This window comes from Phasianus colchicus, chromosome 28, assembly GCF_987193195.1.
Source record: "Phasianus colchicus chromosome 28, bPhaCol1.hap1.1, whole genome shotgun sequence".
NCBI classification, from domain to species: Eukaryota; Metazoa; Chordata; class Aves; order Galliformes; family Phasianidae; genus Phasianus; species Phasianus colchicus.
This window is the reverse complement of record NC_143463.1, coordinates 4,662,593-4,688,069: the sequence shown is the minus strand read 5'-3', so window position 1 is coordinate 4,688,069 and position 25,477 is coordinate 4,662,593. Positions and strand designations below refer to the sequence as shown.

Below are 25,477 nucleotides of genomic sequence, written 5' to 3'. Positions count from 1 at the left end.
TGCTTCACCACCCTTACCATAAAGAACTTTTCCTTATATCCAGTCTAGATCTCCCCTCTTTCAGTGTGAAACCATTTCTCCTTGTCCCATTGTTCCTTCACTGTCTGCAGTGAACTAGCTGCTCCAGGAGTCCATCACAAGTCCTGTGGGTTCATTTGCTCTGGCAAAGCAAACTACAGGTGTCCAAATGCTTCGTGCCATACCCACTTTCCCAGTCAGAGCTACTGGATACCTTTGCACCGTGTGCTTTGTAACCTCCCTTAGCAGCTGAACAAAGTGGCCATCAGCACCTGATGCTTTGTTTCTTCTTTCCTGTGTTATTGCTCTAATATTGGAACAAGTTTTGCAGAGAATGGAGCGGAAGGGCGATGGAAAGCTGTGCAGGTTGCCCAGGGATGTCGGGGAGCCTCCATCCCTGGAGGCATCACAGCTGGATGCCCTGAGCAGCTGCCCTGCTGTGTGCAGGGGCACACTGGAGGTGCTTTGCAGCCTCAGCAGCTCTGTGACTCTGTGGAAAGCATGGAAAGGTTTCAAAAGTAATAAAAGTCCTGAGAGGCAGAGGGGGAGTAACTGGCTGCTGTTCAGGATGTATTTTTGTGTCTGCTCTCAACCATTGCTACTGAATAAGTAGCATCACTCTTCTCCGTCGCTGTCCTTCTTTGTCAGTCTCTGTCACACATTTCTGCCATTACAAATATTAGAGGGCTGCAGAGCGAACGAGGTCTGGGAAATGAATGCATTGAAAGCAGCTTTCTTCTGGGCTTCCTCATCCATTCACTGTATGGACAGACACACGACAGCTTGTGCTGGCACGGGGTAATGCAGACTGGCAGCAGTGGCACCTGTGCTGGTGTGGGTGTGTGGAAAAGAGAATTTGGCAAGAAAACAGCTGCAGGCCTTGGGTAATAAGTAAAGGAAGAGCTGCGTCTACAGCTTCTTGTATTTTACACCGTGTTGCATCAGTGATCAGATAACTGATCTACTTGTGAAAAACAAAATTCCCCTGAGCAGGAGGAGCAGCTGAATCCACGCTTTGAACACAGCGGTGTGCAGCTCTGCTGCGGGGAGGTGGGGCCCAGAGCTCTGCCCTCTGCCCCGTTGTGGGGGGAGAATGCTCAGAACAACCTGTGCTGAGGTAACAGCAGCTCCAGAACGGTGCCTCTGGAGTTAATTAATAATGAGAGGGAGAGAAAATGAAAAGCTGGAATGCACCCTGCTGGCCCTGCCGCTTGGCAGCAGCGTCATCCCGCAGCACATGGGCACCCTGCGTTGTTTGGAGGAGCTGCTGGGTGTGCAGTGTGGGATCCATCACAGCAGGAGGCAGAACTGGGGCGGTGCTCAGTCCGGCAGCAGAGCTTCCATCACTTGGTACAATTTTAGAGGCTGGAGATGCCTCAAGTGTGGGTTCAGCTCGGGTCGCTCTTTGTGCCCTTTAATAGCTGCACACACAGACAAAGATCATCATCCCCTTAAAATACACAGCCCCGTGTCCAGGCAGCATTAATTCCTTCTGTGCAACCATTACTGATCCACCACGTTGGTTGGGACCTGGCATTCCTGGTGGCGGATGCGGTTCTGTTTGATCCTTGTTCCTTTTGTTTCCAAGAAAATGACATTTCAGAGCAGTTCTTAATTCTGCCAGATTGATTCTGTTTGCTGGGTGCAGCGCATTGATGCGATCACACACCACTTCTATTTTTACAGCAGCAAGAAATTGATTTTCAGACTGAAGTGCATCATTTGAGAAGCGATATTTGGTTGACAAGCAGCACAGCCAACGCGTGGTCTGAATCTGTGCCTTTTGCTTTGCGCTGATGAAAAGATCTGGATGTGTTTTGGCTTAGGAAGAGGTTAACGTTGTCTAAATGGACAAGTTCAGATGTGATTTTATGACACCTGGGAGCTGTGGAACATCCCGGCTCACTGAAGCTGGGGGCTGTGGGATGACCATCCTTGCTCCCAGCTGAATGTGGAGGAGCTGAACTCCCCGGGCATTGCAGCAGTGCTGTGTGCCATGGGGACTCCGGCAGAGCAGGGATCCTCCAGCAAATCCCTTCGACGGGAGCTTTCCCTGTGTGCAGAGCTGTGCAGGGAAGGTGTCCCAGGGTTACATCATTCTGTGCATTACAGGGGCTGAGGTGGGCTGCTTGCTTAGAAAACAAAACCAAAATGTGTTTCATTGCAAATATGGGTCTTATTTGAGTTTCCAGTTGCACCCTGTGCTCTCCCACTTTAACTGTTTATTCTCAGATGGATGTGTTTACATTGGATGTAGCAAATGACGTTGTCATGTTATTTAATAGGCCATCAAGGAAGAGAAGAGACCTGGGCTCCGTTGCAAATGCCACCGTGGTGATCCCCACCATCCCGTCCTCTCCAAACTCTTCTGCAGCCGCATCTGAGAGTGCAGAGGAACAGAAACCATTTGAAAAAGTGATGTTCAAGGAGTCCATGGTGATCTCTGGACTGCGGCACTTCACAGGGTATCGCATTGAGCTCCATGCCTGCAACCACGATGCTCAGGAGTCCCGGTGCAGCGTTGCAGCTTATGTCAGTGCCAGGACCATGCCAGAAGGTAATTAGCTTAATGAGCTCTGTGCTGGGTGGGTAGCTGTTCCAAAATGCTCTTTTTCCTATGAGAGCCAGCTGCAGAAATACAGAATAGTAGAATCGTTAAGGGTGGAAAAGACCACTGAGCTCATCTGTTCTGACCACTGACCCATTGCATCGTGTGGGACTGGTGCTCTCTATTTCCTGATGGGAAAGGATGTTGGATGAGGTTCTGTCTGTTCTGCAAAAGAGATGAAATAAGCGTCTTTAATCCTGCCCTTACTTTTAGCTAAGGCAGATGACATCGTTGGTCCAGTCACCCATGAACTGGTTGAAAAAAACACCGTGCATTTGAAGTGGCAGGAACCCAAGGAGCCAAATGGCCTTATTGTGCTGTATGAAGTGAATTACGGCCGACTGGGGGAAGCAGAGGTGAGAATTTCTGTTTGTTCCTTGGCACAGCACACATGGGAAGCAGCTCTGTGCTTCTCCCTGCTGCGGTGGCTGTGTTGGTGGTGGTGGTGGGTAACAGCTGGAAGCTGCACGTGCAGGGAGCTGTGCTTGTCTTCAGGCTCTCTTTTTCCTTTGGCACACACCTCCTATTGGCACAAGACGTGGCGATGTATTTTCTCTGATACCCAATTTGCTGACATTCTGCATGGACTGTTTTTCAGAATTTTATTGCACAGGAGGACAGAAACGAGATGAGTGCATCTGAATCCTTAGAGAAGTTAGGAGAGCATTGAGCAGGCAGAGGGGTGGTGGATGCAGGCAGCCGTGCGGGCGGAGCACTGCCAGCTGAGCTTGGGTTTCAGGGCTGAGGTCGGGTGCAGCAGGCGGCACACGCTGTGTAATCTGAACTACTGCACTGTAAAACACAAATCCGGGACAAACCGCTATCTCAGAAAAGTCCTGAGCATGTGAAAACCCTATTTGTGTCTGTTTGCTCATCGGGGAGGCGAGGAAGAAATCCAGCATCCTGTTACAGAGCTGCAGGGCAGTAACACAACGTGCCCCTTCCCTCCTCCCGCAGGAAGCTCACTTCTGTGTGTCCCGAAAGCACTTTGCCAGCGAGCAGGGCTGCAAACTGCGTGGGCTGCAGCCTGGAAACTACAGCGTCCGGATCCGAGCGACGTCGCTGGCTGGGAACGGCTCCTGGACTGAGCCCACCTACTTCTATGTGGCTGATTACTGTGAGTTCTTTTGTCTTTCTCAGCATTTTAACCCGCATCACTGCTGGAGGCAGGCAGTGCACAGGGAGCTGTAGAGGCTCGTGGAATGTTTACCAGTACCTCCACTTCCAATAAATTAGGGTTAGTGAGCAGTGTGTCTGTTTCCTTCATTCGGGTGTTGAGCAGCAGTCTGAGCTCTTGTTCTGATCCACATTAACCTCTATCAGCTTCATGTTCACTCCTGTTTATATGAGGCAGAGATCCTATTGAATTTTGAGACCTGTGTTAACACCTCCAACTCTCTCTTTCTCTCTTAGTGAACGCTCAGCCTAATATTGCTGTTATCATCGTTCCGATTATTTTTGCCATAATCATTGCTGGAATTATTGGAGCTGCTTACGTGCTCGTGAAAAAGAGGTGAGTGCATCATTTTGGTCAGAACAAGCAGAACTTCCATCCAAAGTTTCTTTTTATTTGTTGGAAGTAACTCTGTTTGTTTTCTAACTCAGGTAATGGTTGTAACATGAAGTTTAGGAAATATTTTTGCATGTTTGCAAATTGGGATAGCTGCTATTTGTTGCTCACTGTGGGAATTAATCAAATTCAGTTCAAATATGAGCAGTGTGCAGTAAACAACTCTTGTCCCTCTTCCAGACAAACTGAAGGACCAACAGGGCCACTCTACGCGTCCTCCAACCCCGAATACCTCAGTGCCAGTGATGGTAAGAGCAAGGAGGGCTTCTGGGCCTTATTCAGTGTGGGTTCTTACAGCTGCCTTTTGAAGCCCGGCGGTGCTGCTGCAGCAAAGTCTTTTGAAAGGCTCTTGCTCAACCCATCCGTGTCTCTCGGCAGTGTACGTTCCTGATGAGTGGGAGGTCCCACGGGAAAAGATCACTCTGCTCCGTGAGCTGGGCCAGGGCTCGTTTGGGATGGTGTACGAGGGGATTGCCAAGGACATCGTGAAGGGAGAGCTGGAGACCCGCGTGGCTGTGAAAACGGTGAACGAGTCGGCCAGCCTGCGGGAGCGCATCGAGTTCCTCAACGAAGCCTCTGTGATGAAAGGCTTCAGCTGCCATCACGTGGTAAGCGTCGCTGGCGGCTCTGCTGGTCGCAAGTGGGAGCCCCATCTATGATATTTCTTTAATGCTTTGATGTTCCAGTTACAAAAGCAGCCTTTCTGCAGAAGCAATTGATGAAAAGAGCTGGGATTTTCCATGTCTGATTTTATAAAACACACCAACCTCTTTGCATCATTTCCCTTTCCCCTGTCAGAAGTGCTCAGCCAGGCAGAGCCCTGGGTGCTGCTGCAGGCTCTTCTGCAGAGCACACTGGCTTTGTTCCCACCCCTGTTCTCACAGCTGGGCTCTGCCCCGTGTGCTGTTACACAGCCCTGGCAGAACTTCTGCTTTGTTTTCCAGGTTCGCCTCCTCGGGGTGGTTTCCAAGGGCCAACCCACGCTGGTGGTCATGGAGTTAATGGCTCATGGGGACTTGAAAAGCTACCTCCGCTCTCTGAGACCCGATGCTGAGGTACAGATGGGGAGAGGCGGTGTGTTGTGGCACAGAGCAGCTTGGTTGGTGTTTTAACACTGCTTTATTTGTTGTAGAATAACCCTGGTCGTCCACCACCAACACTGAGAGAAATGATCCAGATGGCTGCGGAGATCGCCGATGGCATGGCCTACCTGAATGCCAAAAAGTTTGTTCACAGAGATCTGGCAGCTCGGAACTGCATGGTTGCAGAGGACTTCACTGTAAAAATTGGAGGTATTCAGTTCACGGTCAGAAGATAATTCTGTGCATCGTATTTGTGAGGTATATGAAGCCCAGGCCCAATCCTTGCAGGTATCCAAGGATGAGCCCTGGGCAGCCTGAGCTGCTGGGGGACACCCAGCCCACAGCAGGGGTGGGACTGGATGATCCTTAAGGTCCCTTCTGACCTGAGCCATTCTGTGACAAGCCTTTTGAAAGTCATTTTTCTTCCACAAGAGCCAGATTTTAACCGAAACCCATCCAGAATAAGTAAATATAAAATCCAAAAATAAATGAAAACCCAACAGCTTGGTGGTTTTTCAGACCTTTTTGGACATAAAGCCAAAGCAGTGGGATTTGGGCAAAAAGAACTCAGTTTTACTTAAAAGGGATGAATAAAAATGGTGTTTAGAATAGAATCTGTCACTGAAAATTGTAACTTTGGAGTCTCTATCACAGCTCTGTAGTAATTAACAAAAGGAAAACTGTAGGGAAGAGGAGTTTTGAGTGTTAGTGACAGGGTGACCAATGATGGCAAGTTGTGTAGGAGCCCTGCTGGGTGTGTGGCAGTGGCCTGGTGCCCAAGGAAGGCATCAAGAGGTGGTGTGCAGTGAAAGCAGCATGGAAGGAGAGACGTGAACACATCTCCATTGCTTTTGTCAGACTTTGGCATGACCAGAGATATCTACGAGACGGATTATTACCGAAAGGGTGGCAAAGGACTTCTGCCTGTGCGCTGGATGGCGCCCGAATCGTTGAAGGACGGCGTGTTCACAACGTACTCAGATGTGTGGTGAGTTGTACTCAGCGACCCCAGGTGGATCCTGGATGGGAAATTCACTGTTCTGACACACGTGGTGCAGGCAAAACACGGCATTGTTTTGCAACCCTTTTCTTAAAATGCAGTAATCCTTGAATAATATGTGTTCTCCAAAACAAGACTCACTTGTAGATCTCTGGGATGTTTCTCACCAGGAGCCTTGTTTCTTTTGTAGGTCATTTGGTGTTGTCCTTTGGGAGATAAGCAGCTTAGCAGAGCAGCCATATCAGGGACTCTCCAACGAACAGGTGCTGAAGTTTGTGATGGATGGAGGATACCTGGATCAGCCGGACAACTGCCCTGAGAGGCTGTAAGTAGTGGAGCAGTGCCAGTCAACAGAGCTGCAGTCTTTGGGAAAAGTGTGGGCAATGCGGGCCGCCCCACAGATGGCATTTCTGACCCACCTCTCTCCTGGGTCAGGAGAAAGCAGAATTTAGTGAGCCACCTCTCACAGACATTAAATCAGGGCATCCTTTGTGAGACCAGCACTTGACACTACAAGGGGAAATCAAACCAGCCTGGGGCCTACATTGTGAGTACAGGCTGGAGAAAGTGAAATTCAGAGTACAGGAAAAGCTTAGCATGTAAGTAAGCATTGCATCATAGCCCTAAAAGAAGACACTGTCTAAAGACCGAGTGCAAAGCTCCTCCCAGAGGGGATGGCAGACTGGAGGCAGACATTCTGATGTATGGGGTTAGGGGTTCCTGTCCCCCACTGCTTGTGATGTCCAATGTCCATGGGCTGGCGGTGACTGCATCCCCCAACCATACCCAGATGCTCCCTAAGCTGCTGCTGTTGGACTGTTTAAAAAGAATCCTGTTAGTAAGTGTTCAGCCTGAGCAGGGTGTTGGGACTGAAGGCTGTAAGGAGGCGCTGGAGCAGCGTGCAGAGTGGGGGGAAGGAGCCCTGGCTGGAAAAGGGAATGCCAATAGTAGCTCCCTGTTCCCAGCAGCTTCTTACACCATCCCACTGCTGGCCAAAGCAGGGCTCCCAGGCTCAAAAATAAACATGTTTTGTGAGTACCCTTATGAAAAAAGGCCGCTGTCCTGGGGACTCGTCTCTCCTGGCTGGTTGCAAACTCCGGTTTGAAACTTTTTTTGTACCTAGGAGATCTGTAAGTTTGTTCTTTGTGATATGGTAACACGTGACCTCTTCTGCAGCCTTTCTCTTGGGTTTGTTGTTCGCAGGGCCTCCGTCCTCTGCACAGCTTCCCCTTTTCCGTGAGGCTGTAGAAACTTTCAGGTTGAGTTAAAATTGAATGAATTAAAAATTGTGAGATGGCTCTAAGAGTGCACACACACACGGAGTGCATGAACTGCAGCCCTGTGCTGTTTGGAAGCTGAGTCAAGAACAATGGAAGGAATTGGAAGGAATTTTTAATCTAGACAGAAATAGAGAAAAAGCAGTGAGAGGATGAATGGGAAAATGGAGATGGGAAAGAGAGCCGAGGCGTTGGCTGGAGTGGGGGTGAGGGGTTGGGGAGCAGCATGTGGGCATCCTGCTCTGCGTTTCTGCCAGTCGTGGAATTGTTTCTTCCAATCCCCGACTCTTGTTTGCCCTCCCCTAGGCACAACCTGATGCAGATGTGCTGGCAGTACAACCCCAAGATGCGCCCCACCTTCATTGAGGTCATTGAGATGCTGAAGGAGGATTTGCACCCCAGCTTCCAAGAGGTTTCCTTCTTCTACAGCGAGGAGAACAAACCTCTGGAAACAGAGGAGTATGAGATGGACTTCGAGAACATGGAGAGCATCCCCCTCGATCCCTCCTCATACACACAGAGGGACAAAGCCCTGGGGAGGGACAATGGGCCCTCCATGGCCCTCAAGGGGAACTACGAGGAGCACATACCTTACACTCACATGAACGGTGGCAAGAAGAACGGGCGGATCCTCTCCATGCCCAGGTCGAGTCCTTCCTAACGCCTCCTGTTGGCCCAAGGGTTGTGTCTGCTTTTCTCCCCTCCACAGATCTCAGGACTCTTTGTTATTGCTGCCACAGTGTATGACACACATCTACAAACTCTTCAGATTTTTAATCATCTTACGATTAATACTTTTTTTTTTCCTTTTTTGCCAAGTTGACTGGTTGTCAGTGGACTTATCTGTGAACATAAATGGAAGAGGTTTCCATGGCTGCTCTCCTTTCTGTAACCATGGTTTCAAAACAGGAAGCGACCGTGTCAGTCCAACTGAAGGAGGAGCATCTGCGTTTGCCAACAACAGCCGTGAAATTCGCCGCTATCTGAGCTGCGGTGTAACGGTGTGGAACAAACCTCAGCGGGACAGAAACGTCTCCAGGAGAATTCCAGGCTTCAGGCATCCTCGTCACTACAGCCGAAGGGTTCAACACAGCGGTCGGACGCGCCAGATCCTCAGATTGACCAAGAGCTGCTGCTTTCGTACTTTTGCAATGGGTTAAAGCCCAGGGGTGCGTGCGTGTGCGTGCGTGTGTGCAGTATATATACGTGGGGTGTATATGTATAGCAAAATATACACTTCTGGTTTTTGTACATAAGTTTTGTATGTTCTCACGGAAGCTTTCCTCTTCTCGGAAGCGTGTACTTCTCTTTTTCCCATTTCCCTGGAGTGACCGAATCCTACACAGATTATTTTTATACTGAGGACTCTTGGGAGTAGGTTTTCTCTCATTAAGCAATGAGGAAAATACGCTGAGAGCCAAAGGAGCAGAAATCTGAGATTTATGGGTCCTTTCAAGACCAAACGAAGTAGGAGTCCCCAGACCTGAGATACCGTTTTCTGTCCTTACAGCATCGAGTATATATATTGTTTGTTGTAACATATTTAAAATGTCTTCAGTTTAAATTTTAACTTCATATAAATTATTGACTGTTTATGGTCCTTTCGAGGAGGGGAGAGTTCGGGGGATTGTTTGGTCTTAAAGTGGTCCAAAGATTTCAGAAGGAACTAATTTTAGCCGGTTACCCTTTTAGGAGCTATGAAGTACATGTTAGGTTTATACTTGACAAGGCTTTGTAAAACACTTTCAAGATTTATACAGTGCAGTGCATCGGCCCCGGGCGCAGCGCTGCGCAGCGGTGGCGGCTCTGGTTGGGCTGCGGGGCCCCGCCGAGTGCTGCTCCTGCTGCTGCTTCACCTCGCTGCCCTCGTGCCTCCCCTGGGCGCTGTGCCGGAGCTGCGGGGCTGCAGGAGCTCTGCCCACACAGGGGACGTGGATGGGGAAGCGGGTCTCTGTGTGGAGCGGGGCCTGGATGGGACTCAGCTCTCCCCCTGCCCACGTGTTTCCCCGGCCGTGCGTTGGTGGCCAATGTCGACTTTCATTGTATGGACCGAGCTTCGTTCTGCTGCTGTTTGCATGAAAGACAGAGCTGATAAGCACAAGTGTCAGAAAACGAAGCGTGTCTCATTCTGATGAGGGAGCGTGCTGGCAGGGAGATGCTAACAGCAGAATGCAGAGGTTACCAACAGAGAGCCCAGAGCCCCCTGTGCCCCGGCAGGGACATCGTGGGGTTGGGGCACTGCGAGCATCCGTGTGTGGGCAGAGCCTCTGCTTTCCAAAGGCCTCGTTTACATTATTCTGCTTTCCCACGCAGTCACTGTCCAGCAGCTCTGTGCTACACTGCAGGAAAGAAGACATATTCTCACACTTTTCTAAGGAAGAGAAGTTTTTCTTACTAGAATTTTTTTATTTATTTTAATATATAGAACACTGTAAAAAAAAAAAAAAAAAAAAAAAGCTGAATCAATTTGTTAAAGAAAACACGCAGAATCTGTAAATTTGTATCCGTAAAATTGGGGCAGGTGGATGCGGTGGGGTTGTTTTGTCCTGTTCTGGTGCAGTCTACCTCAGTGTTTCTTAAGGATATTTTTAATACTGCGCACCTCAAAACCTGTTCCGATGTTGTGGGCTGGACCTGTTGGGGGTCAGGGAAACCAGTATCAGCTGATCCCAATTCTGGGGCCGGAAGGGAGAGGATGGAGCAGCTCCATCACTGCTGATCGCTGTTCTTAGCCGTAGTGACCAAAGGAAACTGCTTCCAGCTCCGAATGCACAGCAGCAAATTTGGATCTGAAACTCTGATATCATCTTAGTTCTGTTGCGATTGGAAAAAAACAAACACTGAAAGAGACCCATTTAAATGGACGCTGTGAACAGAGGGGCAGGCGGCGGTGAGCCCTCCCTGTTGTTCTGCCATCTCAAATCGCAGTGGTTGTAACTGCAGGAATGGAGCACTGTTTGCACGGGGCCTGCGCTGGCTCTGCAGCTCAGCTGATACCAGTGGGCTCTGCGGGCACACAGCGCTCCAGTCGCCCAGTGCAGGGCTGTGTTTGGGCCTTGCAGGCGTGCTGTGCACTCACGTCCTCTCCACACTGAGAGCAGCAGAGGTCGGACCCAGTGCTGTGCATGGCAGCCCCTCTGCTGCCCTTCCTGCATTGCTCCTGGCCAGGAGCGGCGCGGGGGCACCCAAGGGAGGATGTCCTCAGCCGCAGCGCTCCGCCCTGACGGAAACAAACAGCCCAACAGTTGTCATTCGTGGCTGTAAAAGATGATGCTCAGCTGCGGGATTAGGAAGAGCAAAGGAACGTCGTCATAGAGCCTGGCTCTGAGTTCGGGAAAACCCTCTGCAACCAGCTGCCACGTGAGGCCCTGCCTGCAGGGCAGCTCAGCATGGTGCAGGGTGCTCCGGGCTGCCTGCAGTGCCGGTGTCACACAGAGCTGCATGCATTGCGGAGCAGCCGCAGCCCTATGGGAGCAGCAAGAGGTGCCCCGAGCAGCCGCAGCATTGCGGCTTTGAAAGCCAGCAGAGCAGGAAGCCACGGCACTGCTTTGCTCTGTGCTGTCGGCAGGTGTTGTGCAGGGCTGGAGGGGTCCCAGAAACATCTGTGTGTTCCATTCAGTGCCCGCCTCCCAAACGCCTCTTGCAAACCTGGCACTTCTCTTGCCGTACAGCGCAGCATTGCAAAGCTTGTCTGCGAGGTTAAAAGCCCATCGTGGCTGCTTGTAAATACTGATTGTGTTGTAAAATAGAAGAGCTCATTGTGTGATATTGCAAACTGTCTGCCAGCTCTGGGTTGGGAAACGTGGTAGGAAATAGACCAAGCTGCAAGGAGGTGTTCTGTGCTGTGTGCGTAGGGAAGAGGCTGCTCGATGCTTGCTTAAGGGTACTCGAAATTTGTGGGTAGTAGATCTCTTTCCTCCTAAATTTGTATTATAGTAATGGGGCACTTTGCTTAATTTTACTTTTGTTGCGTTTAATGTTGGTATCTCTTTGGAAAAAGTTGCTTACTGTGTTACTGACTGAAGGGTGATGAAGGAGAATAGCAAACAGGAGCAGGAAGGGGCTGTGGCAGTTACCCCTGAGCCCCCATGGTAGGGGTGGCAGAGGGCCATGGCGTTCCCTTAGCATTGCTGTGATGCGGATCCAAACCCTGAGCTCCTCCAGGGCTGTCACTGCCAGCAGTGATACCCAGTAGTGAGCCTGGCACCTCACGTGGGGTCAGAGAGGAGGATGGCATTGTGCCACAGCACCCCGCTGCGCTCCGGGGGAAGGGGCTCTCGGATGGGTTGGAAGTGACTTCGGAACTGTGTGAAATTCAAAGCTGGATTCGTTCAGCATTTGTATGAACTGAATTAATTGGGCCTTTTTATCACCTTCTGCTTGCTCTGTGGTGGCTCCACTCGGACGTGCGGAGGAGTGGGACTTTTCAATGCGATTTGGGAGCTGCCGGTTTTACCAGATCTGCTGTCGTTCAATGTGCATTTCTTTTTAAAATTAAATGCTTGTCCTTCTCAGAAGTAAGCACTTACTCTCGCAGGTTCAGCAAAATAACTGCAGCACAATGCAAGCGATAGGGGGACGGGTCGAGAAATGACGTTTAAAATATTGTATAATAAAGTTAGTATTAACTCCTACAGCATGGTCACGTTTTTTGCCTACGCACAGTGCTGCAGCACGGGGGGGTGGGGGGCTCAGCAAAGCCCTGCTGACCCCAGGCTCCCACTGTGCAGCACTGGGTGGGTTTGCAGCCCCAGCGCTGGCGTTCATGGAGCTCTGTGTTACCCAACATTCTGAGCCGGCCTCTTCCCAAAGCCCTCCCTCCAAATCCACGTTGCTTCAAACGCCTGTTGTTTCCAAACGCTTCTCCCATCACCTGCAAAGCAGCCGCTGGCAACTCTTAGGCTGTTTGAAAAAAGTGAGCTGTGATGGAAAGCGCCGCATTTTGCTTTGGTTTGCAAAGCGCTGCTGTTTGTGGGCAGCAGAGTCCAACACAGCCTGAAGGGCTGCATGGGTGCACACAGCCAAAGGCAAACACTGCTCTGCCTGCAGCCGCCCTGAGTGCTGTGGCAGCGCTTCACTGTGCTGCTCCCACCTTCCTCGCCGCATATCTGAGCTCACAGCATGCAGATTGTATTGCAGACCGCATTGCAGACCCCTCTTGGATGAAATAAAGGATCAAATGTGCCGTGGTTAAAAAAGAGAAACGGAAAAAACCCTCCAACCCTCCCCTTTATGTTATCATTGTTTTCATATGTAAGAGCCGAGCAGTGACGTGTACAGAAAATAACGTTGAGTATTAAGAGAACCCCCTTGCTGTGTGACAGAATGTTGAGCAATTGACGGTTTATATTAAAATTCTGAATAAATTATCCAAGAATAACTTCCATTTGGTTTCTGCTGTCTCTGCAGCACCAAAGGCTGCTTTACCACAGGGAAAGCTGGGAGCTCAGAGCATGCGATGCTTTCAGCTACAAAATGAGTGGTGTGAGGCCCAAGGAGCCACAGGGCTCAGCTCGGGGCTCAGCTCGGGGCTCAGAGGCTCCCCGCCCCATGCTACAAATTGCCATCAGTGTGAGCAATGCGACGGAGTCCTCGCAAAGAACTCTCCTTTTGGGAGGTGGTGGCCACCCCCGATGTCACTCCCCACCCCGGTTGGTTTGCGGTGAATTCCAGCACTGTGATGTGCAATGATGTCCATCAGCAGAGATTGTGCAGAGCTGATGCCACCTAGTGCTGCCGTGCATCCAGCCGTGGTGCCGGATGGGGCCGAGTGCGGCCTCTGAGCATCAGGAGTTCTGTGCTCGGAAGAGCGATGAGAAAGAAGCTCATTGAAAATGTTTGGGAATTGCATCTCCAGGCACAGGCTTGCTCTCTGGGGATGCAAACAGAGCGTGACCTTGCTGTCGCAGAGCTCTGCAGGCGGCGATGCGGGCGGGTGCTGATGTTTGTCTCTGTCCCTCATCGCTCCTCCAGGTGCACAGCTTCACTCAGCCCAAACCACGTCCACCAATGTGGATGGAGGGGATGAGCTCTGATCCTCACTCGGTGTGGGGTGACTGCGCTGTCCCATCGGCCTGGTGTCTGAGCAGCCCTGATGTGATACTCATTGCGCTCTTGTGGACTTAGAGAAATGAAACCTTAATTCCTCTTTGCTCTTGTGGTTTCCTGGAGCACGGGGTAATTGCTATCCCAAGCGTTGCCAAAGCTGCGGTCTCTGAGTAATTGGAGTGTGAGCTGATCTTGTTCTGATTAGGGCTTGGCTGAGGCCAGCGTGTGCGCGGGGCCGTGGGGAGAGGTGCGTGCATGGGGCTCGGTGGCACAGAGCGAACGGCCGCCGCCATCATCTCAGCGCTTTGGTTCCTTCCCATTGCTTCAGTGCCAGGTCAGGGCCTGCTGGGCCAGGGTTCTGCCAGCACACAGCCCTGGGAGCCCACAGTGTGAGGAGCTGTGGGCACAGCCCGTGTGTGCCGGGCTCTCACGCTGCACGCAGAGCACTTTTTCTCCGAACGGAACAGGAAGCCGTTTGCAGCAACCGCAGTCACCGTGCCCAGCACCGCTCAGCAGCTCCCAGGACCCTGCAGTGGGCGGTTTGGGGTGCACAACCCCGGGAGGGGCGGCCGGACCCCCACAGCCCCATCCCCTGCCATAGGGCCACCATCGAAGGAGCAGCGGTATGGGCGCGGCGGTTTTGTTTGCGCCTTCGGAAAGGGGAAGCGGTGAAGTGGTGCAGCCCGAGGCCCCCGCGAGCCGCCCGGCGGTGTGGATCTTCCTTCCTCAATGAGGGGCTGCTGCTCGCGGTGCACCTGCAGGATCCGGGCTGCGGGGTGCGGCTGTGCTGTGCGAGGACATTGCTGGAGATGCCCGCGGCCCTCCGGGTGAGTTGCTGCCCTCCAGGGTGTGTTGTGTGAGCTCCATCTCAGGGTTGTCGCTCGGCTTCCTCAAGGCTCTGTGCGGAAGCAGCTTCACCCCAGCGCTGGGAGTTGGGGTTTAACCCATAGGGTGTCCTCCCGGTTCCCTTTGGGCAGCACTGGGCTCTGAGCCCCCTGTGGCTGTGCCCCCAAGTGATGGGTGGATCCCTGCTAAAGCTGCATGGGAGGCGATGCTTTGGGGTTTGCAGCTGGGTGGGGAAATGCTCTTTGCCATCCTCCTCTGTGTGACACCATCACAGAGCAGGCCCCAGAGGCTCTGCTCTGCAAGGCTGCAATCTGCGCAGCAGGAGAGAGTCCTGCAGGCCAGCAGCAGCACAGGGGTGAAACCGGGCTCTGCCTGCACAGTGAGGGGTTGGGAGCAGAGCCTGGAGCCAGTCTGTCCTGGGGGAGCTGATGGCAATGGGGCTCAGACATGGCCAGGTGGGAACTTGGTGTCTGGGGGCAGTTTGGAGATGGCTCCCACTGAACCTCAGAGTGGTCCCAGATGACAGGGTGGTGCAGGGAGCTCGGGGCAGGTTTGGGTGAGCATGTTCTGCTTCCATCCTGCATCCATCAACCAGCTCTCCGGGGCTGTGTGTGCCGTGGGGTCACCAATCCTCAGTCCTTGCTGCAGGAAGTCCCAGAGCTGTCACACAGGTGGGAACGCCGGAGAGCAGGAATTTCTCTCTGGCTGCAGCTCCCATCAGCTGATACTTCTGACAAAACACTTGGCTGCTCCACTCCCCCCTTGGCAGCCCCTGGGCTGCAGCTTGCAGCGCTGCCTTAGACTTGCACCGAGCTCCGCTGTGCTCTGTGCCGTCCTCTCCGGCTCAGGGCTGTCCATTCGTGGGGCTCAGGGGGTGCCCCAATGTCGGACTCACTGCTCAACCACTCCTGGCCGTCGTTCTCCAAGCGCTGGAAGAAGCGGTGGTCCTTTAAGCGAGGTAACAGCGTGTGTGGGGAGCGAGGGCTGAGCCGAGCGGGGCGGAGGGGACAGCAGGGAGCTCGGGGTCCCCCCAGCGCCGGTGCCCACTGCTCCTCTCTGCGGGGCCACTGCTTACGTGTCAGTTTCTGCCGATCCTTCCGCTACGTATCCTCCTCAAGGCACGTCAATGCCTTTATGCGCTGGCTAATGGGTTAAATATCAGTCTTCTGGTTTTGTAATAAATACGTTTTGTTGCTGCCAGCGAGCCGGAGGTCCCAGAGCCTGCAGGCAGCTGTCTGCGTGCTGCCGGCCGAGGGCTGAGCCTCGTGTTGTGTGCTCAGAGTTTGGTGTCCCAGGAGATTTTGGGCAAAGTGCTCCTTCAGCCTCAGAGTGGGCTGGGGAGCAGAGCCCTGTGTCCAGGGCTTGGGCCAGGTCATGGCGGCCCTTGGGATGGGAAATCCAGTGGTCGTGTGAGCTGGCCTCATTGCTGTGCAGAGCTGCAACTTGGAAAGGGAGAGGGGAGAGCCCCAGAACAGGAGATGTCCGTGGTCCCAGAGGAGCTGGACACTGTCATTCTCACTGCAAACTGTGCCCTGGGCCCAACACTTTTGGGTACGGTTATCTGTGTGGCATTAGAGCTTGAGATACACATCAGTGCTTTTCTCCCCCCTCAATCTCCTCTCCCTTTGTGGATGTGCAGAAGAACCTGGTCTGAGCTGCCTGGTTTGGAGCAGGAGAGCCCCCAGCCCTGCACTGGGGCACTCCACACCGTGCTGGGCTCACTGCAAAGGCTCAACCAGGCCCCCTGTGCAAAATACATCAGCCTCAGTGCCCACAAGTACCGACTGCTCTGAGAAGCATCCCCAGCGCACAGCTGTCCTGAGCTCAGTGCAGGGCAGTACCATGGCCCAGGGAGTATCGGAGGCTGCAAACCCCTCTCAGCCCTGCTGAGCCCCCCTAGCTGCCTCCCCACTTGCTTGGCCCCGCGTGCCCGGAGCACCAGGTCCCAAAGGTAGCGATAAGGCTCTTGCTGTGCAGCATGCTGCAGCATTGGACAGCTTATCTTCTCCCCTCCTTCAGCCCGGGTCGCATGAGCCAATCCCCACGTCTGCCAGCACACGATGAGCTGGGGCCCGGCGCGGGCAAAGTGCTGTGCTTTATCCGATTTTGGCACAGTGAGCTCAGCACTTTTTTGCAGTTAAATGCCCCTCTAGTTCTGGTCATCCCGTGGGGCTGTGCTGGGCCTGCGGGGCAGAGCCAGGGGGACCAAATGCTGCTTTGTTCCTATCTGTGATGCCTTCAGAGCTTAGCAACGGCCTCTATCCTCATTTGCTGGGAAATGCCCAGCTTTGTTCTGCTTTCTTCTTCCTTCTGGACTCAGCTGGTGGGTCCCACTGTCCCACTGGCACCAAACACTCCGAGACTGCCTCAGACTGCTGCGTGCCGGGGACGCTGGCCGCCACTTCCTTCCTCCCCAGGCAGAAGCCCAGCATCTCCATGTTCTGCAAAGCCCAGCCCAGCACAGCCCCACTCGTGTGCAACGCTTTGTCCCCAGCTCTACCCTGGGAATTCCTCTGGTGAAGCTGCTCCCTGCAGCAATAACCTTTTATGGTTCCTGGCCAGAGGCGAATTAAGCAACCGCAATACCTAATCTGCTTAATGTTCCCCTAAACCAAACAGCGTGTGCTCTTGGAAGTGTCATTTTGTCATTTCATCTCCAGCTTCAGCGGAGGAAACGTGAAGGCAGGTGCCTGGCTGTGCCGTGGAGCTGCAGGGCCATTCCCCAAGCACCGTGCGGTAGCAAGATGGAACAGCATCCTTCCAATAGCCAGGCAGGGCCTTGGGTGCACCCTTCCTGCTGGTAGAGGGGTGACAACATCCATCTCAGACACAGGCATGCTCCCAGCTCCTGTATGCTCCTTCCTTGTTCACCCTGCCATAACCTGATGCTTAAAAATGCGTTTTCCCCAATGAGCCCCTCCACTGGATCCCTATGCCCAAGTGTTGTTCCCTCATGATGGTGGTAGCCCAGGGTCACCAACAGAGGACCTGAATGCAAGGAGCCCAGAATCCAACGTGGCTCTCACACATTGCCTAAAATGGTGTCCCCCCTGCCGCAGCCACGTGCCGGTGCCCAACGGTCACTGCCGCTGCGCTCACTGCCACTGGCTGCAAACCTGATTTATCGTGTGTTGAACAGCAGTGTCTGAAGTGCCCGGGGGGGGCATGAGCTGTGTGGAGCTGTGGGGGGCATCAACTGCAGGCCACATCACAGCCAAAGCCAGAGCTCTGCACGGCACAGGGAATATTTTCCAGGCCTCCAAGGAGCTGACTCTGATCCAGGGACCCACTTCAGAGCTGCAGGATGGAGCCTGGTGTGGAGCCAGCTTTGGCACAGCCGCGACCCACCCTGCAGGAAAACACCCCTTTGTTTCAGCTCAACCTGCAGGGCTCTGGCCTCTGTCAGGCTGAGCACTCGTCAGCTCTCACAGCTCCATCTCTGCTTTTCCTGGCCTTGCTCCTCTCTCTGAGGCTGCAAGGGACTGTGAAGGCAGGCAGCCTCTTCCTGCTTCCCTCCTTGTGCTTCTAGAGGAGAAATATTTGTCCTCACCTCCTCACACTTCCCCAGCCCTCTGGTTGCTCCCCTTGATCAGCTTACCCCGATCTCAATCATTTCTGGGTTCAACAGCTTTTGCCATCCACCAATGCCTTTGGCTGCTCAGCTTCCCTCGGGGCTGTGTCAGAACATGCACTGGTTGGCCAGCACGCTGATTTTTCCTTGCCATCTGAAGAGGGGAAATCAGAAGGTGATAATAATGCTCACTGGGTGACCCTTAACCAGCCTTACAGCTAAGGCACTCAATTAAAACAATGCCTTAATGAGCTGTTTTCTCTGCTATACAACTCAAAGCCCCTTTAAAGAGCTGCACACGTTTAAACACACAAACACTGCTTCACACAGAACAGCTGGTTCCTGCAGCACGCAGCACAATCCAAACCTCCAGCTTCTCCCTGGCGCTCGCTGCCTTTTGGGCTCTGGCACCATGCAGTTCTTACTTGCAGGCTGCATCGTGCAGCATTAAAGCTTGCAGGAGGATGCACGGTTTCTCGTTAGGATCTTCCTCACAGTAACATTTTTACAATTCCTTTCCTGCAGTACATTGGGTTTCTAGCAGTTTCATGCATTTCTGTTCCTACTGGATAGATATGGTCACTCACAACCTCTCGCTGTTTTCCCCACGCTTTCAGCCCTGCACTGCAGCCGGCAGCCTGGCCTCTTTCCACTCCCCTCAGCTGTGTGCATCTCAGAAGAATAAAAGGCCTCCATGAGTCATATGCAATGGTTCAGATGGTGGCTAAGGTTTACACTGTGTCTCGCTGCATAGGAATGTGCTGCAGTCAGCTGGGCGATGTTCTGCGCCGCGCACTGAGGCCAGACCGTGGTTTTGTTTCTCAATGAGCGTTGGATGCTGTGCACACACTCAGGCTCAACCCACCCAGTGCTCTGTGTGGGGAACATCCACGTGGAGAGGACTGAGCCGGCATCGGGAGAGCCGCGCCTTTCCACTGCCGCAAGGATGTGGCACTTGGGGATGGAGGTTGGAGGGATGGTGGGGATGGGCCCATGGTTGGGCTTGATCTTAGAGGTCTTTTCCAATCTTAATGATTCTATGATTCATGGTGCCTGAAGTCCTCCCTTCCTACCGCCCAGTGGTATCCTTGAGAGCACAAGGAACAAGGGAGCAGAGTGCTTTGTCTGATGCCACCCCCCTGTGCAGGGCCGACCCTGGCCATCTCATGGCACACTGTGATCCTCTGTGTCTTGCAGGATCTGACTGCAAGCCGTGCTTACAGGAGCTCACTGACCGCAGTCCCTCTGCTTTGGAGTACCACAGCCCCAAGCGTTTCCTCCCATCCCTGATTGCTGAGGATGACACCTTGTTCACCAGCATGGCCGAAGAAAAGGCAAGTGTCCTCCTTCCTTCCACTACCACCATGCAGGGCAGCAGCTGGGCTTAGCAGACTGAGGGGTCAGTGCCATATTCAGCAGGGTCTGTGATGGAGTAGGGAGAAAGCAGTACTGACCCAAACTAACCACGGATACAAGGTTATAGTGCTGCTGTTGCTGAGCATTAGTGGGAATGAGGCATGGAGAGATGCTAGGGTGGAAGCAACCTTCGTAAGTCCCTGGAACAAGCTCAGCAGTGGGTATGGGACAGATCCATGCAGAAGAGCAGCCCCAGCATAGGAAGTTTTGGCAGGAGGTATGCGAGAACCTCGGATGGACTCAGTGTGCTCAGGGTGAGCCTTTGCTGCCTTTGCAGGAGGATTCATCTTCCACAGAGCTGGACGTCCCAGCAGCAGACTTACACAGCAGCACGGAGGATCTTCTCTCAGACTCCGCTCTGCACGGCACAGAGTATTACAAAGATCTGGGGCTTCTGAGCCTGCCAGCTGACAAAACAGCGCCAGAGATGGCAGCACAACCAGAAGCAGCCCCCCAGGCCGCATCTGCCATTTGCTTATTGGAGGAGAGATCAGGGGCTCTGGGGAAAATGTCTGTGGATGTTGCTTTTTCCAATCCCATCTCCTGCTCAGTGCGTTACGGTGAGGCCGACTGCCACTTTCTGAACAAAGCTGCCAGCACTGTTGCATGTCCTGCAGAAGAAGATGAAGCTTTGGACCTTCAGGAGGCCTCAGAGTCCTTCCCCACACTGGTGAGATCCATGTCTACCTCTAGGAGGCACAGCTGGGAGAGCCCCTTGTCACCTGTGGACTGCAAGCGCAGGTAACAGCCCATGAGGGGACATTTGGTACATACCAGTGCCAGGGCCTCACCACTCTGTCCTCCTGCCCTCCATGGCTGCAGAAGAGAGTAAAAGTGTGGCCTGATGCTGAGCTGGGAGTGGTTTCCAGGCATGGTATCACTGCTGTGCTCCACTCCTGCAGTGCTCTGCTTTGGGTTCCTGCATGCACGTTCACCCTGTTGACAAATATATTGATCCTTCTGCTGGCTGGGAGCTAGGTGCAAGCCAGCAATGACTATTTATATCTCTCCTCCTTATAAGGTACCCTAAAATTATCTCAGCCTGAAATCTTGGCAGTTCTTTATCGAGCTCTGTCTTTGGTTCTCAGACCCATTGTTGTGCCATGTGCCGTGGATCATTCACAGTTTATAGAGCAACAGGCACACAAGTAGTGGTGGCACAGAGTGGCTGTCCACACTGGTCTCCTCAGTCAGTGGTGAAGCATGTGTGAGTGGAGGGGCAGGGAAGGGGAACGTGCCCTGCTGTCCTCTAAGCAAATGCTGAAGCCTGGCAGCGGGAACAAAGTGGCAGTGAGCTGCAGGCAGAACTGCTGCAGAGAGTAAGATTTTCCACCGAGCCCTATCCACCATTCTGTTCCTACACTGCTGGCATTGCAGCAGCATTCGGTGTCCAGGAAGCCGTGGGGTGCTGGGGGTTGCCCTGCCCCTCGTTTCCCAGAAGAGGGTTTATTTTCCCTTCCTCAAAGCTGGGACCAGAGGGGCAGGATTTACGACATGATGTCACGCTGGTGAATCGACAAATGACAACATCTGCCATTTCTAAATGGCCACGGTGCACTGCAGACAGTGGGGCAGCAGCTCTTGTGTGAGACAGCTGTCGAGTCTCAGGAGCTGCTGAACATCCCAGCATGGGACATTCCAGGTGACTGAGAAGCTCATGGGCCTGCTGAGGGCAGCTAGACAAAATGATTTTTTTTTCTCAGTGTCCAAGCTGACTCTTCCTGGCATTACCCGTCCCATACGCCTGCTGTGGTGGCCCTCCTTGTCTTATCTGTAGGCCTTTTAGGACTGTCAGACATGGCTGGGGTTGTGCTGTGGCTGTCATTATGGGATGGCCTTGCTAAGCTGGCTTCTTACTCTGCTGATTTAGGTTCAGCTTGGATACCACAGAGAGAGGCAGTGATCCAGAGCAGGAGGAGGCAGAGAAAGGGAGTGGGTCCTGCGCACAGCCTCGTGTGTCCCTGCAGCTGCCCAGGGGGAAGCAGGGAGCCTGGAGCAGCAGTGCGGGCAGCATGGTGATCAAAGTGCAGATAGAACCACTGCAACCCAGCGGCACGGCCAGCCTGGGCTCAGGGGAGACGGTGAGTGTGCAATGGGGTGCAGCGCCCCGGCACTGCTGGGTGGGCACACAGGGTGGGGGGCTGTGGGAAGGCAGGGATGACTGCTGGCACTTGCCATGGGAGCCCCATTCCCTGCCTTGCACCATGCCAGCTGTGCCCTGATGGAAGCTCTGTTGGTGCACAAAGGACCAAAGGTGTCCATGACTTTTTACTACTCTAGGAACGTGTCAGTGATGGAAAGAGACTGAGGCCACTGTCCATCCCTTCAGCCTGCAAGGCTACCTCCCCCCAGGCACCCTGTGGTTTCAATACTTCTCTTTCAGCCATGGAAGGTTTGTATGGACTACGTGTATAGCTTCAAATGAGTTCAGCTTATCTGTGATTAAGTTATAAAACCAGAGATGCAGCCTCTGCAAACCTAGACAGCCTCTGCCCTTCTCTTCCATGTGGTCCCCAGAAGCACCCAGATGAAGTCAAACTGACTTGAAGTCCAATCTCAGTTCAGAGCAGTCTAAGCACACAGATACGTCCCCAGTGACTCATTGCCATGTATTGGTCATTCCCCACTCACACGAGTCAACGACAGTATCCTAGGAACAAATGTAGAAAATAGTCCAGAAGTAAGTAGAAGAACAGCCATGCAGGGAAGCTGGATGGTCTCTTAGTGGTGCCAGCCCCTATCATCTAGCTGCAAGCAGGAATTCAGTGTAACACAGACTGGAGAAGGAAGGTGTGATACAGAAAACCAGGGTGTCTGCTGAGAGTGTTTTCTGTTCCAGGTGTTGAACCCCCTGCTCTGGAGATGCTGGAGAAGGACCATGTGTCCCCAGACCAAGTGTAGGTATTGTCAGTCCTTGCTGTTTTGAGATGACTGAGATTTTTGTGTGCATCTGAGCTACTGGAGATCCATCAACAAGCCATAAGGAAGATCCCACCCTATGCTAGGGCACGGCTCAGTAGTTAGTTGTAGAATAGTGCTTGATTCTTTGTGGGGTGCAGAATTTCTTTGCAAGGAAATTTTCTAATTGTTTGCTTTTCTTCTGCTCTATCCCTAATAGGCTAATAGTACAGCAGGTACTTCAGGAGCTGAAACAGTATCATGGGTGAGTGTGTCTGTTAGATAGATTTGGGCAGGGAGGTCAATGTTCTGCCTGGGATCTATCCTCAGATGAGGTGCAGAGCCTCCAATAAAGCCAGGCAGGATTTGCATGAATATGTAGCACTTCACATACCTCTTCTGTATCTCTGCCCATCTCCAAAGATCTGCTCTTATGTCTTTTGTTGTGTGTCTGATGTCTTCTCCCTGCACAGGGCAAAAAAGAGAGTTTGTGTGCAAGAAGGCAGTGATTCTTCCCAGCAGAATCTCACCTGGTTTGAGTTCCTGTCTAACGAGTAAGTGAGATGGGCAGTAATCCACACACTTTGTATCCATGGAGCAGACTCTTATTTCTAGCCCCTCTTCATCAAAGCTCTACAGCTCTACTAATGGTGTCTGCCATGGTTCAGCCTGGACTGGGGCCCCACTGTGCATGGCTCTGACCAAAACCAGAGCTGGACAGAATCCAAAAGCTCACGTCCTTGTTTTCAAGAATGACTGATGTTGAACCAGGTCTTCCAGGGGGTGGAGAGCCCAGGGATGGGGTCCTAAGGCAATCCTTCTGATAAACTTCATCAGTGATCTCCTTGAACTGTGCTTGGCCAGTTATCTTCTCCTTAGGTAAGATAGTTTTGGTCTTTTTCAGAAATGAGGACAGTGGAAAGAGTGAGAAAGCAGAGAAAGGCACAAAGGTGATGCGACGCCTGAGTTCCCTGCGGAGCCGTGTCACTGGGTCCTGGCAGAAGGATAAGGTGAGGGAGAGATGCACTGCTCTGCTCTGTGCCAGTCTTGCCTGCTTGGTTTTACCAACAAACTGTGGGCAGTGCAAGGGGTAACGGAGCTATGGTGTTCTCTTCTTCCAGGGTAAGAACAAAGAGCAATCAAAAGAGAAGGAGAAAGAAACAAAGGAGCCAAAAGAGAGTTGGAAAGAGGTCAATCGGCACCAGCTTGTGCCAGGGGTTTTCTCCAGTGGCACCAGCTGCTCGCTGTGTGCCAAACCTCTCGGGAATAAAAGTGGTCTGCAGTGCCTGAGTGAGTATGGCTGTCGCTGCTGCTCTGACCCAGCCTGGCTGTCACCCGCTCCCCATCCCCCCCCTTCTAGGACACCTATTCCCCTGCTTCAGTCAGCCTCATGGGTTTCATGGGTTGCTTCACTTTTCTGCCTGGCTCAATTTACCCACCCTGCTGCTTGGCCTGGCTTGGTTATTCTCCAGATAGTCTAAATGATCACTAAATCCTGCTGGGCAATATTTTATCCTTGTTATCTTTGGCCACCTGATCATTTCCTATCCCTTTACCCAAAGGAGGCTTCTAGGTCAACTTTAACAAGCTGTTTTTTCACAAAGCTCTGTTTTGCCCCTGCTGCCTGGGTGAAGCTGCTTTTTAGGCTGTTTTTTAACTAATGCAGTGATGAAATAGCTCAGCACCTACCCTGGGTATGTGCATAGGGATTCCTGGAGCACCCAAATCCTTAACAACTAACACAACAGTTCAGTTGGGACTCCCAGGATCTGCATGGATGCTGCTTTTCAGATGCATGCAGTGCATAAGAATGGCAGCTGTGCCTTTGCAGGCATGCATGGGAGACTGTCTTCTCACTGCTTTTCTTGGGGCCTTGCTGCACGGCATTGGCTGATGGACAAACCCTGTCCTCAGGGCACTGAAGAACATTTTAATTCCTAAGGGGTTGCCTGTGGGTAGATTAAATCTTTTGGAAATGAGAGAATTGCTCTCTTTCTCCACCCTGTATCCTCCAGTAATTCTCACGCTCAAGTGAAGAACTCTCAGAGGCTCTTAAGGTCAGTACAACCTTCCTGGGGCAGAAGCACTGGCTGCCCTTGGGCACATGTTGTGAGAAACGTACTCTCCCTCCAGGGCAGAGGAAAACTGAAAAGGACCACAGGCCATTAGCGAACATTTTAGAGGCATCACAGCGGAAAGTAGAAAGGAAGGAGCTGAGTAAAAGGAAGTGCTTTGTGTTTTGTGGACATTTTAGAGGGGGCTCAAGTATTTTGAGAGGAATGCTTTGCTCTTCCTGCCTGAGGAACCCCTTAGTGGAGGCTCTGTTGGCAATGCTGCATGCTGCTTTACCAGAAATACCTGAATCTGAGCAGCTGCAGATAGTTCTTGCTCTGTGCTGCAACAAAAGCTTGGAGCTGCAATGTGTCTGCTCTGGGGAACTCAGGGGTCACTGCCAGGGTGAATGATCCTTCTCTCAACAGCAGTTTTGGAGCTCTATAATCTCAGGGGTTGGAACTATCTGTCTAAATGGCAGTGCGGCTTGGCACTGTAAATGCGTGGGGACTGGAGATCGGTTATATTAACCTTTACCTTGTTTCTTAGACTTACCATGAGGTATCCATGTTCTTGAGTGTTATTAACATTCAGCAGAAAAACTCCATGGTGATAGAAGAACTGCTTTGTGTTTGGGACTATGACATTTCTTTTGGCTTTCTGGGTTGCTCGAGGATTACGCTGCTTAAGCTAACGAGGGTGGCTGGGCAGCAGAGCTCATTTTCGTGTGCTCGCCTTGTGGTGGCTTGAACTAAGACTGAGCAATTGTGTGGAGTTCTGTGATGCTCATAACAATTAACGGCCTGTTCTGTGGCCAGATCTGTGTAGAGGACTTGTTGCAAGACAGCTATTAGACTGAGAGTGCCTATATTTGGATTACGCTGGGCTGAAACCTTTGCAAGCTGCTGCTGCTGGGCAGCAGAGTTGATAGCTGATATCTCCAGTTGCTGTGGCTGCAGCTGGAGCAGTGAGCGGTCTCCTGATGAGTCACTGATAGGGCTCTGGAAAAACAAAATTTGGGCCACCGTGCAGCTGGAGTGCTGCGCCTGTCCTTCAGAAGTCAGAGCCGCTCTGTCAATGCTGAGCTGCAG

General features: G+C 52.4%; 2 protein-coding genes and 1 long non-coding RNA gene across 8 annotated transcripts in view; 2 read left to right on the top strand and 1 right to left on the bottom strand.

Annotated features, from left to right (window-relative positions):
• The window catches only part of INSR (insulin receptor), a 39,447-nt gene extending 26,515 nt beyond the window's left edge, over window positions 1–12,932 (top strand). Inside the window, exons 11-21 of one of the 2 annotated variants that reach the window (XM_031604019.2) lie at window positions 2,304–2,575; window positions 2,840–2,982; window positions 3,584–3,743; window positions 4,040–4,139; window positions 4,377–4,444; window positions 4,575–4,804; window positions 5,141–5,251; window positions 5,329–5,488; window positions 6,137–6,266; window positions 6,469–6,603; window positions 7,862–12,932. In XM_031604019.2, the coding sequence (XP_031459879.1) occupies window positions 2,304–2,575; window positions 2,840–2,982; window positions 3,584–3,743; window positions 4,040–4,139; window positions 4,377–4,444; window positions 4,575–4,804; window positions 5,141–5,251; window positions 5,329–5,488; window positions 6,137–6,266; window positions 6,469–6,603; window positions 7,862–8,216 (1,864 nt within the window). In that variant the 3' untranslated portion in view covers window positions 8,217–12,932. The remainder of the gene's footprint in view (window positions 1–2,303; window positions 2,576–2,839; window positions 2,983–3,583; window positions 3,744–4,039; window positions 4,140–4,376; window positions 4,445–4,574; window positions 4,805–5,140; window positions 5,252–5,328; window positions 5,489–6,136; window positions 6,267–6,468; window positions 6,604–7,861) is intronic. The other variant, XM_031604020.2, reaches the window with a different exon arrangement.
• Window positions 12,933–13,574: 642 nt separating this feature from the next.
• ARHGEF18 (Rho/Rac guanine nucleotide exchange factor 18) overlaps window positions 13,575–25,477 on the top strand; it is a 42,383-nt gene continuing 30,480 nt past the window's right edge. For 3 of the 5 annotated variants that reach the window (XM_090125937.1, XM_090125939.1, XM_031604017.2), the window contains exons 1-10: window positions 14,450–15,407; window positions 19,218–19,354; window positions 19,714–20,177; window positions 21,307–21,517; window positions 21,717–21,828; window positions 22,276–22,333; window positions 22,555–22,599; window positions 22,808–22,888; window positions 23,239–23,344; window positions 23,456–23,624. In XM_090125937.1, coding sequence (XP_089982063.1) covers window positions 15,332–15,407; window positions 19,218–19,354; window positions 19,714–20,177; window positions 21,307–21,517; window positions 21,717–21,828; window positions 22,276–22,333; window positions 22,555–22,599; window positions 22,808–22,888; window positions 23,239–23,344; window positions 23,456–23,624 — 1,459 coding nt within the window. In that variant the 5' untranslated portion in view covers window positions 14,450–15,331. The other 2 variants (XM_090125938.1, XM_090125940.1) reach the window with 2 other exon arrangements.
• Window positions 17,938–25,028, bottom strand: LOC149914737 (uncharacterized). Its single transcript, XR_016460250.1, has 3 exons — window positions 24,942–25,028; window positions 22,729–22,799; window positions 17,938–18,174 (listed from the first exon to the last, which is right to left on the bottom strand). It is a non-coding gene; the product is annotated as an uncharacterized LOC149914737 (long non-coding RNA).